A 13,400-nucleotide genomic window follows, 5' to 3' on the forward strand; every position below is an offset into this window, starting at 1 on the left:
TTCGCAAATTAGCCAAAAGTGTCACAAAAGGCAAAGTAAAATAAAGCAAATCAATCAATCAATGAGAATAACTTAGGAGTTACCTAAGGTCATTAAAGGAATGTGATGAGGTTGTGACTCGATACCTACTTTTTGTTATTTAAAACTGAAATTATACAGGTATTGGTATTGGTGGGAATCAGTGAGAGTATTGGCATCAGTATCAGTTCAAAATGGTTTCGGCTCAGCCCTAATGTGTGTATATGCATATAAAGGGAGTATGCTTACATGGTAATGGGAAAAACAGGTAAAGAAGAGAATGTGAAGGGTACCACAAAATGGATACAACTGAAACAAAGAACTAGATAATCATCATCATCCCTCTTCCAGTTCTGCATGACAGTTTTAACCACCCTACATTATTCATCATTATATCTCCTTATCTATTTTTACCATTAGCATGCAAGTGTAGTGCTGTTCAAGTGTGTCTGGCAACTTGATAGATATCAGTGTCTGATTTCTGCTTCAGCCAGCCATGATTTACCCAATTGAAGTGAGAAAAAGAACACCATTTGGAGAGTCTGTGTTACAAGGCTAATTTGAGGATTACAATACAAGAGCACAAGGTGATGAATCAGAGATTTTGATCTGCACATGTTAAAAGAGTGAATGCACAACTCCCTCCAATTCACACTTTTTGGTTATCTGATGTCTTCTGTTAAACAAAATCGAAATTCTTATTTTAAATCTTAGAAACAATACACCTCTTGAACAACACCAATGTTGAATGCAATACATTGGTTAAGATAGAGGGTTAAGCAAAGAGCCATTAAAATTAGAGCTGAGTGAATAACATTGCTGATTTATTGGTATTGGCCAATATGAATGGCACTGGTATAAATTCAAATTTAATCATCAACACCTGATGATTCTTTTCCAAAGTCTGGGCATCTCACAGGGTCTGCAAAAAATGCCATGATACATTTTTGCAGTCTAATTATCCTGGAAATCATGCCAAGTGAATATTTTATTTAATTTGCTCCAATATTGTGTAGCAAAAGTGAGTTTCTTAATTAAATCACTGAGATATTTTGACATTACCATTTTCCCTTATGTAATTCTTCAAATATTTTAAAGCAAAACTATAGTAAATTGATGTGTTTTAATTGCAATTGAATATTAATATTTATAAATATTCTGAACACAACTTTTAATTGCTACAATGCTTATATATCTATATCAGAATCAGTAAGAGTATTGGCATCAGTATGGGTGTTGGTTCAACAAATCAACCTAGCCCAAATTAAGATATAAATAGACAACTGCAAACATGGTTCCCAAATATATCACACAATGTTAAATCTAAATTAATTAAAACTGGCAAAAAAGAACCAAACAAACAAACCTCTTTTATGGACATCACCCTGCAAGACTTAAATGTAATGAATTGTTGATTAATGTTAGAGTAAATACAAGAGTTTGGTCCACTTTATGGGGATAGGCTAATTTGGACTTGATATATGATGTAAAGTAGGATTTGAACCATTCAACATATACATCCACTATAAATTGAGCTCCTTGATTAGTCCATAAAGGTGATCTTTCCATTGATGCCCAACATAGTCTGAGACTTATATAACTCATATCAAATTGTCAATTAAAATACAGTAAATTTAATAACACTGAACCTAAAGGGAACATTTAGATTGTCGAGCATTTCTTTGATAATTACTCCTTCTGACCCCTGTTTTTTTTCCACAGACTAGTGCTGGCCTCTACAACAAACCCTATCTCCTCATGATCATTCTCTGATTGCCCGCCCATCTTTGGACTGTATCTGGAGTGAATGGCATCCAAGCTGGTGATCAAGAAGATTTTGTTTCATAAGTCATAACATTTTGATCGTGTCTTCTAATTTAAAATATCAATCAAATGTAGGCCGAGGCATTTTGCACATGGTGGCACTGTTTCCAACTGCACCTACGTTTCTCTTCCACCACAAGCTGACCCAAAGTCCAATAAGAAGCACCAAGTAATTACTTCCTTCACCACCACCAGTGCCCACTTTCTAAATAAACACCAAAATCCATACTCACAAGGAGAGGCTATATATAAATTGGGCATATTATTCCAGATTTCCATTTGTGGGGCATTGTTTCATTTTCCCATATCGTTACAATCAATCTATGTACTACTGTCAACAATGTGTTACCACCAAGTTTAATAAGTTCTGTTATCATTTCATCCTCGCGTCATATGGAATATGAGGAAACTATTGGAAACTATGTTTTCATTGATTTGCTTTATTTTACTTTGTTATTCCATCACTTTTGGCTAATTGCGAAGACAGGGATGAATGGTGATTAGATGAAATTGATAAAGGGACAATTCCAGACCTGGTCACGAAATGGAGATTTTTGCAATCCCGAACATCAGGATTATTAATATTTCCTTCCAATTCCCATCCTGACCAAAAATTTTCCACCCCACACGCCAATAGTTATGGCAGTCAACATAATTATAATGTCTCTTGTGAAAATGTTCTCTCATTATATTGTTGGATATATGTTAATTGCTGTAACTGACAGCCTGTACATAAAAGAAAACAATATTATTTGTAATATAATATCACTTTAATTTCTCCATTTGAATTACATGGACTTTTACCTTGTGGGCGCCCTTGAACCTACATGTTGTTTAGATGATTTGAAATACTCTGCATATTTTTGCAAGAAAATTGTTTCGATAACCAGGTATTTCTTGTGCATGCAACATGTAGAACCTGACTTGTAACTGAAACCACACATACCTTGTCATATACAGATCTACCCTTACACGTATTATTTTCTTTCTTAAATTTGTAATGTAATATTCATATTATTAATGTTCTTGATTTGTGTGTAACTAGGATAAAACTAACAATGTCTTCTAACCTGACAATTACTTTAAGTGTTTGCCAGGAGGATAGTTTTAAAAAGTTTTAATCAAATTGAAAAAAATGGTAAATCAGTGTAGTGTTGTTTCATTAATTTTATCAATACATTCGAATAAATATAGAAATGCAACGAGACATAAAAAAATTTTTAAAATGTAACTACCCCATGCAGGATTCGAACCAAAGACCCTTAGCACCATACGAAAGCAGCTTAACCAACCAGCCATTCGGCAAACTTTGGAAGCATGTGATTCTTATCAGTCTCTTGTTTGTAGCTTCTGTGCATGTAACACAGTACTACTTATGCTTATAATTTCCATTATACTGGAAAAGGGCTTGAAATATTCATGGCATTTAATGCTGAATCTAATTATGTCAACTTTATATTGAGATTTTCAATCGCCTGCTCAGTTATTATGAAATGATTACCATAGTGTACTGTCTAGCTGATGGAGCCCATGCTCAAAGTCCCGTATGAACTGTGAATACCCGCTCCTGCGTAGACATGACTCGCTAGACTGAGACTCTGAGACTGCAGTTGGAAGCACGTGGATCCTGCCCAGCAAAGAACCAAGCAGGGATGATGTCAGCCCATGTCCATCCACCATGCGCTGCACATTGAGAGCTTGGGTCCCGACACATGGCAGGTCAGATAAGTAGACTTCCCTTCTTCCAGTGAGTCATATCAGCCCATGCAACTGTCTACTAGCTAGCCATTTCCGAGAAAAGTGTTTCAAAATTTCAAAGCTTTCAAGCCAGCCTCTTGAGGCGAAAATATTGTCCTACTGCCAAGTGTCCCAGTGATAACACATCAGTTTCATATCTCAAAGATTCTGTTTGTTTTTTTAAAACAATATTTAAAATTTTTGTCGGATTAGCTTCTTATGTGTGTTTTGTCTGAGGATAATGTACTGTATGCATTTATTACAGCTACATTCAGAATTCCATAAAATATAGTTCGTGGGCAGTGGCAGGAGGTTCTTGAAACAGAATAAGTTCCTTCTTGTTCATCTACAATATCAACTTCTCCTTTTGTCATATTGTAAAATGTAAGGAACTCAGGTTTCTTTTTAGTATTTGGTGGTTTAAGTCCACTTTATGCACAGTAAGACTAATTGGGACTGGACCTACAGTTTAAAGTGGGATCCGAACCACCACCACGTGTCTCCACTGGGTATCAAACCTGGGCAAAAACGCTACCACTGTGCCATCGGGGAGCCAGGTAGCTCAGGTTTCATGGCTTCTTCAGAACTCTCATCAATATTGTCAGTATCATGAAACATAGATATAAAAAAAATACTTTGTTTGTTTTTGGTAAGTAAGAAAGCAATTTGCAATCATGTCTGAATCCAAAGATACTGCTGTTGATTGGTTTGTCTTTAGCAGTGAACAATGGCGGAACCTCTTTCCTGTCCTATCTGCTAGGCAGTGGTTTTCTAGCAGAGATAGAGCCAGAGGAAAGGACATGAACAAATTATCCATTGTCACATTCCACCCAGTGCATGATATTGGCTCTATCCTTCTCTCTACAACAGTCTTTGGAGAGCTGTAATGACTAAATGGTCCTGTAGACTGTTTGCTTAGTAAAATTTCCACGTTAACTCTACAAAATGTTTTCACACAAGTCAAGCCAAATATTTTTATGGAATGACTTTAACATTTTATCTACCATGCAGTTCTCACTGGGTGTGCATGCACTTGCACATCATTCCACAAACTGGGAAACGTCACAGATTTTGGAAAGGCGATCTGATTGGCTTGCCTTCTCCCTATTTTGAATGTTATCAGATCTTACTGCTCTAAAGAGGAATATGAATTGCTGCCAATTCACTGTTGTTTGAAAAACCTTGTTCCATTAGTTGCCCATATATCTTCAAGCTTTTGGTGGAATGAATGTAGAACACCAGAAAGGTAAAGATTTCTCAAACGTCTGTGGGAAGGGAATCATGTTCACGTGAGAACCTTGCTTTGTTTCTCTCGATCCAAATATTAGTAAAGTTCATTTTCTTTTTCTATTTCATAATGTAGAAATAATATCTTCCAAGCTTCAATAGAAGAAAGGACATTGTGTGCTTCACCTTTCAGTCCTGGCAGGTGAGCCTTTGGATACATCAGTTTGTGGTTTCATCTTTATCAATGTACTCTGGTACAGCAGATAATGAAAACTGATTGGTGGGAGGCTCACACAGCACATTTTCAGGAACTGTTTCCAGGTAATTGTGTTCATGTTCAACTGTGATTTGTCCACTTTGGTTCAAGTCATCCTCTTCACTTCATCATCACCATCTTCAAAATCCATGTGTTCTTCTCATCCACCTCAAACAATTGTCTACGTTGTTCTCTGAAAACTTCATTTCTGTGGTTTTCTTACTTTTCTACACTCTCCCACACACTCAAAATCCTCTGATCTTCTGTAGAATACATTGTAAAATACCAAACAATAAAGGCTGTATGTGGTTAAAAAGACCGGGAAATCCAGGATATATAAAATGTGGTTAAGTTGCACTGAGTGGATATGACTACGACAAAAGAAAACTGATCCTCACTTGGCCTGCCGCACAACTGACAAGTGATGAGTGAGTGGGACATGTTAATGACACCCTTGCCTTTGATAAGAGAGAGCATGTACACGGAGGGATGCAGGAAACAAGATTGGTGATGTAAACATTATAAACCTGGTCTAAAAGAACACAATGCAACCTCTCCTGGGTGTATTTGAAGAGTTTTAAAATTCTTAAGAAAGAAAAATAAAGTAAGCTTTTCAAAAACTACCAATGTTCATATTACATTAAAAACACACACACACACAAAATTAATATCATCCCTGGTTTGTGGTGCTGGTTCAGGAATAATACCAGCTGTACAAAAGTTAATATATTGTTTGGAATACCTGTGGTCCAGCTGTCTTTAGAGGATGGATGATGGTAATAATAATAATATAAAAAAGCTGAGGTATATTACTGACCTTAAGAAGTACTTCTATTACAGTTACTATTTCAAAATATAACTATTACTCGAAACTTTGTTACAAGTAACTTGTAACTTCCAAACACTGGTAACTACAATGCATACAAAAATAACTGAGGCAGGTATAAATTTTTGCCGATGTTTCAATGTTGTCAATTTTTCACAATGTCTGTGATATACAATTCACACACTTCACAATGAATCTGTGAAACACTGCAGATTATTGCGTGAAGAGAAAAGTCAAAGTTTGTTTCAAATCCACTTCATGTTCAGCTAAGCTAATCAGGACTAGAAATACAGTTCAAAGTGCAACATGCAATGTGCATGCACCAGGGACTGAACACTTGGCCCTTTGATTACACAGTGAGAGTGTTACCACCCGGGAAGCCAAAAGTTCAACTGCATGCACTTCAAATTTGGTGATGTTATTTATCATAGACATAGGTTCATCACTTTTTGGGGAAAAGGATAAGAAAGTACCCCTCCCTAATGTTGATACCATGCTCCCAATCCCTTTTAGAAAAGTTATAAAATACACACATTTTTTTCTTTTGTGGATATGCCTGGTATATCCACATACACTTTCATGGCATAGTACAAAGCACAGGGGAGCACTTTACTTTCTTGTGGATATGCCTGGCATGTAACTATTAATAATTTGGATATTAAATTGATAAGAATCTACAAGTTTTTGTTCATTGAGAAATCAAAATGATAAAGTACATGCAGGAACATTCAATGTATTTTTCCATTAAAAAAAGGATTTTTCTTGCTGAAATTGCACAGAAATTTATTTTAATACCAAAATTTATTTTAATATCATGAGAGTTATTTGGGCACCTGTGTCAAACAATGATTTTAAGCATACGTTTTCTGCACATGGTTTTGTACTGCCACTGAGGCAACCACTGTGGAGACAGATAAACACTTACTTCAATGCATTTCCCATTGATGAAATTACAAAATATAGAAATTTCAGAAGGGTGGAAATCATTGTTTTGTGTGATAAGTAGAAAGTTTTGAAATCAAATGTCAGAATTTATTCACAATAAAAACATTCAAATGTTATGTTATATACCCAATCTGAACTGGAAATATGCCTAGACCATGTACCAAAGTTTTCGTTTCTTATTCATCATATATGTGTGTCTGGGTACATCAAATGAAGTCCATTAAAAAATAATAACATTAAAAGAAACAAGAAATCTATACATTGTAAAAAACTTATACTTACAAAAGTCTAATGCCATCACTCAGGTCTTCATACAAGTGATGAACTGCATAATCATATTCATGCACATGTTCTTGTTGATATGAAACATCATAGCCCAGTCTTTGTATATTTCTCATCAGGTCATCATCTCCAAACAAGAAAAAGGAGCAAAATTCGTTCAAAAGTCTCTTACTCGACTGCAAAAATAATAAGTAGATTTATTATCATGATGATACTTACACAGATGGAAACAAAATACATTGAATTATAACTGCTGTGTGTGGTATACTCTTTTCTTCATAAATACCAGAATGGATGACAAAGTTTTAACTTTCCAGATATCAAGAAAGACATAGAGATGTTCTCAATCATAAATAAATATATATATATATATATATTTAGTATTGAGAGATTGGTATAAAATTCTTGCAGATACCAACAAACTGCCAATACTACAAATCTGATATGAAATTATAAATGTTCCTTAAGGAACAAGGAATCAGGCAAGTCAATTGAGACAGGAGGTTTTCAACTGTGCTGCTGCACAAAAAAAAAAAAAAAAATCGTAGAAGGAAAACTATTTACTAGACCACTGCCTGCTCAATCGCATTCGCTGATCACTCTCTCTAACCATTTTGGTTGTTCTTGCTAAATTTCACTGTCCAGAGTGCCACTGGAGGCAGTACATGTGTGTGTGTGTTAGCTAGTGGATAGTATTTTAAACAATGGGAAGTGAGGTTCAAGAAGTTTTGATTTTGCAAATTATAATGTTGAAAATTGTGTATTGTTGTGCGCTTTTGTGCAGGCCACAGCATGGAGAAACATACTAAAAAGAGGTATACCATCAGACAGTGAACTTTGTAAAAAAAAAAAAAATGGGCTAATCACGCAATCAGGGTAAATGAAGGCACAACACACATCCATTTCTTAACCAGGATTTGAACATAGGATGCCTGGCACTGTAGCAATTATGATCATCACCACTATATCACAGAGGTTGGCATAAGCTCAATATAATAATTGGAATTAACAGAGGGAGATATGTGTTCATTTTCTACAACACACATGCATGTTACTTTATGGTTGTTCTTTCACCCATTTATTGCTATCCACAAGATTAGTGAAAAACCAACAGAAAATTACTGTTAGAAATAGAAAAGTCAGTATTCTATGTATTTGTGTAATATGAGTATTCTGTGTATGTTTTTGATGTGAATATTCTGTGTATTTTTGCGGGATACTTATTCTGTGACCGGCAAGAGAAATGTCATGTACTCGATGTCTGTGTGTATGTGATTAAACCTTAATTTACTTATATTGGCGTTTCGCTTCTAACATTTGGCGACTGTGACAGGACTGGGAGACTTTGTGTAAAGCAAAGATTAAGACGCCATGGAAAAGATAAGTACATTAAGAACAGTAACGAGTTCGTCGTTTACGCATGTAGCAAAGAACATCGAAGCAGCGTGCAATGGTGATTGCCCGGATTTAGCGTAAGTGCAGAGTAATTTCCGTTTGTTGCAAGATAAATTTGGCAAATTACAGGATCTGGACACAGAGCACAGTGATTTGTTGATGGACGACGATATCAAAGAAGAGGATTTGATCATCGAAGTTGAAAATTCAGATAAGTATGCATGTAACTTTAATCGAATCAAGACTACGGTGGAACAGTTATTAAGTAAGCAGGTGTTGAACAATGGTAGTGATGCAGTTAGTGACACATCAGTAAACTGCAAACGAAAAATCAAATTACCAGTAGTGGAACTTACAAAAAAATTGAAGGTAATGTGAAGAACTGGTTACCCTTCTGGAGCCAATTCAAACAAATTGACAAGGACGAGGACATTGATAATTGTGATAAATTTCAATACCTTGTACAGGCTACCGTACCTGGTTCAAAAGCGCGTCAGTTTGTAGAAAGTTTTCCCCTCAGTGACGAAAACTATCCCTAGGTCATTGAAGGACTTAAGTCATGTTTCGGCCGTGATGATGTGTTAGTGGAAGTTTACGTTCGTGAACTTTTGAAGTTGGTGTTACACAACTTAAATGGTGACAGTAAGTTGGAACTGGCTGTTCTTTATGACAAAATGGAATCACAGTTACGAGCATTGAGTACGTTAGGAATAACGTCAGACAAGTGTGCTGCAATGTTATACCCTCTTGTTTAGTCATGTTTACCAGAAGAATTTTTGCAAGTGTGGCAGAGAAGTGCTGCAAATTCCACAGATTCTAAATTGGAGAGTCGTCTGGAAAGTATAATGTCTTTCCTGAAGAAAGAAGTGGAAAATGAAGAAAAAATAGAACTTGCTGTAGCTGGGTTTGATCTGAAGAGAAAGAAGGAATGTAGTAGTCGTACTGAATCTATACCCATGGCAGCTGAATTGATTAATTGCAAGGGGGATTCTTCAAAGTGTCTATTTTGTGGTGATTCGCATGTTAGTGAGGAGTGTGTGCAGGCACGCAATAGGTCCTTTGTGGAAAAAGCTAAGATGCTTAGGGAAAAGGGGTTGTGTTACAGATGTTTGAAAAAAGGTCACCTTAGTCGAAACTGTAGGTTAAAATTAAAATGCAGGATTTGCAAGGGGCAGCATGTTGAAGTGATGTGCTCTGGTCAAAGGACTATGCAGGAAACACTTTCCAGGGAAGCAGACTAAGTTACAGACGGTTGTTGAAAATTCCTTGACGAATAGTGAACATGTTGAAACGTTTCTGCAAACATTAGTTGTAAAAATAAGAGGACAAAGTGCTGAAAAATATGCAAGAGCAATCACTGATACTGGTTTGCAAAGATCCTACATTTGTACATCTACATCAAAGGAAATGAATTATGAGGTTGTAAAAAGGGAAAATGTCACACATGCACTTTTTGTTGGCATTCTTTCTGCACCATATGAACATAATTGCTATCGTGTCAGACTGAGTAGCATCAGAGGTGATTATGCTTGCAATTTTGAAGCCATGGATCAGCCTAATATTTGTGACAGTGTAACTTCTGTTACTGAATGTCCTTGGTTAGCAGAGTTGAAACAGATAGGTGTAGAAATTTCTGATAGAGAAAATGGTCCAGTGGAAGTTTTAATTGGTACTGATATAGCTGGTAAAATTTTCACTGGCAAGAAGTTAGCTCTAAAATGTGGATTGGTAGCAATGGAAACACTGCTCACTGCTTGGTTGGATACTAATGGGCAAGATTACTGCACATGAAAGTCATAGAGTTTCATCCATGATTGCAGCTTCAATGTTCTGTAAGGAAGCTTCGGTTGCAGACTTGTGGAAATTAGATGTTAGATGAAATTAGATCCTGGAGAAAAGAAGTGCAAAATTGAAGCTCAAGAGGTAGTGATGGATTATTCTGAACGAACTCTGACCATTGATGAAGAAGGAAGGTATGAGGTAAAAATGCCATGGGTGGAGGGACACCCACATCTTCCTAGTAATTTAGAAATGTGTAAAAGAAGACTGGATACACTTGTTGAAAAACTGAAGAAAGATGACTGTTATGAAGAATATTGTCAGGTTTTCAATGAGTGGCTAAAAGAAGGCATCGTCGAGGAGGTTTCATCTGAAGAGATAGACACCATGGGACACTATTTACCTCATAGACATGTTGTAAAATTGAACAGTGAGACCACCAGGATACACCCTGTGTTTGATGCTTCTGCAAGAGAAAAGGGGTATTACTCGTTGAACCAGTGTTTAGAGAAAGGCATTAATTTGATTGAAATAATTCCTTCAATTCTGACAAGTTTTCGGTTACACAAATTGGGAGTGATCTCAGATATAAGGAAGGCTTTTCTACATATTAGTTTATGTAAAAGCGACCATGATTTTTTTAGATTTCTTTGGATAGATGAGAAAGGTGACAAAGGTTTATCGTCACAAGTGAGTTGTTTTTGGTGTAAGTTGTAGCCCATTTTTATTGTGTGCAGTAATTGTACACCATCTGAAGCAAGCTCTGAAAAAATGTAATGAAGAGAGCTGCAGCTATTCCAAGGATATATTGCACAGCTGTTGCAGAGTTTTTACATAGATAATTGTGTTACTAGTGTGAACAATGAAAAGGAGCTCCACCAGTTTATTGAAGAAGCTAATCATTTGATGGCAGAAGCGAAATTTGAACTGCGAGGGCGGGAGTATACCTCACTAGGAAACTTGTCGGAAGATATCAGAATATCTGTATTAGGCTTGGTATGGGAAACAAGAACAGATAATTTTGAATTGAGACCAGAATGTTTTCAAGGAATGAAGTTTCAAGTTGTTTCCAAAAGAGTTATTTTGTCAACTGTCAACAGAATATTTGACCCTATTGGAATTACTTCTCCAGTTACATTGTATCCGAAGATCCTTCTTCAAGAAACATGTTTATTAAAATTTAGTTGGGATGAAGAAGTGCCTGAAGAAATGGGAAGAAAATTCAGACAGTGGGTTGAAGAATTACATTATTTGAAAGGGCTTGTATTTCCTAGGTGGATTGCTGAAGGCTCGGAAGATTGGAGTTTGCATGTGTTCTGTGATGCTAGTGAAAAGGCATATGCAGCTGTAGTATTCTTAAGAACCATTGTTAAGGGACAAGTCAAGGTGCAATTAGTACAAGCTAAATCAAGGGTAGCTTCAATAAAGAAGTTAACCATACCCCACTTGGAATTGATGGCAGCTATTATTGGAGTGAAATTAGCAACTCCAGTAACCGAATCATTGAACATTGGGGACATACCAAGTAATTTTTGGACAGATTCGATTACAGTTCTTGCATGGATTAGACGCAATGATCCGTGGAACACCTTTGTAGGAAATCGTGTGCATGAAATAAGAATGATGAGTAAGAGAGAATCTTGGAACTATGTACCAGGTATTATGAACTGTGCTGATCTTCCTTCGAGGGGGTGTTCACCCAAGCGGTTAATGGAATCAAGATGGTGGAAAGGCCCATTGTGGTTAAAAGAAGCTAAGAGCGAATGGCCTGAACAAAGGTATACATGTCAAGAAGAAATTATTGCCCAAGAGAAGAAGACAATGGACATTTCCACTCATTTTTTTTACAACAATTTTAAAAACTACACCCTGGAAAAATGACCTATGTAAGTTCTCGCGTTTCTCTGCTTTCAGTTTAAGGGGCAAACGAGACATCCAAAGTTGTGAGGCTAGCATTGCGCTCAAAACACGTCCCGACATGTTGATAGGTCACTATTTAGAGCTTTTTTGTCATCTGCTCTTTGAGCGTTTATGGTTCAGTGTACTGAGGCGGTAGCTATGGAGAGCCAACGTTCGTATGCAGCAGTTTTACAAATCTGTACAGATTTAAATAATGGAAGAAGGAGCGATAGTGGAAGGGAAAGCTATGCTTTGTAATGATCATTCTTCTATTAAATATCCCTGCTGTTCCCATGAAAAATAAACAAAAGGGTTCTGCTGCGAGTGTGTTCTCATCAAGTCATGTATAAACTATTGCTTGTAAAATTGGATACTGACCAAATTTTCAAAAATATATTTTAAACTTATATTTACCGCAATTTACCATAACCTATGTAGTGCAAAATAATAATTTTCACATTCTTCACTTTATTTATAAAGCCTATTTTACTTTATTTTCCATAACACAATTTCAGTTTTTGGTTCAATTCTGTTGCACAAATTATGATAAAATATATTTGTGCAGATAAGAGAAAATACACTGAGAATATTACATCAGTTGCACAGTACATATCAATACTTAGTTTATGTATAATTATTACAAGGAAATAATGTGTATAACCATGGGTGTATGGGGTTCAACGGGTCCAACCCCAGTGCACCCCCTTTTGGTTCAGTAAAATTACCAGATTACCTGTTCTATCCACTTGTTCATAAAAATTTCTTCGGACTTATTCATTCTCTTAAATTAGAGACATATAGGATGGGATACGGATGGAAAGGAAATTACGTAATTCCACACAACAGATGGGGGAGTGCAGACCAAATGTCTTCAATTTCCTGATAGTTTCGGAATTTCTGCGATAAGGAGCCACATTGAGACTGTCAAATCAGTTATTCTTCCCCCTCGAGTCATCTTAAATAAATTTGGTTTTTAAAAATGCAGTGACACAAGATGAACAGAAAAAGTATCAATACTAAGTAGCGTGACTTCGTGACTACATACACACAACTTTGTTGGGTCCAGCACCCCCTCCCCCCTGCTCCCCAACAAGCTTCCAGCCAGCAGTGTATTGGATTTTCACTTACAAAATAAAGCAACCCTAATCGTACCAAAATTTGACCCCTCCCCCTTTCTACGTGAACTATATATACAGCCATGTTTATAACATT

General features: G+C 36.4%; 1 protein-coding gene across 1 annotated transcript in view; it reads right to left on the reverse strand.

Moving 5' to 3' along the window:
• The window catches only part of LOC145983677 (uncharacterized), a 71,247-nt gene that overhangs the window by 45,424 nt on the left and 12,423 nt on the right, over positions 1-13,400 (reverse strand). The window contains exon 4 of the mRNA XM_083116735.1: positions 7,116-7,291. Within this exon, the coding sequence (XP_082972861.1) occupies positions 7,116-7,291 (176 nt within the window). The remainder of the gene's footprint in view (positions 1-7,115; positions 7,292-13,400) is intronic.

Source organism: Lepisma saccharinum, chromosome 2 (assembly GCF_977018435.1).
Source record: "Lepisma saccharinum chromosome 2, izLepSacc3.1, whole genome shotgun sequence".
Lineage (NCBI taxonomy): Eukaryota > Metazoa > Arthropoda > Insecta > Zygentoma > Lepismatidae > Lepisma > Lepisma saccharinum.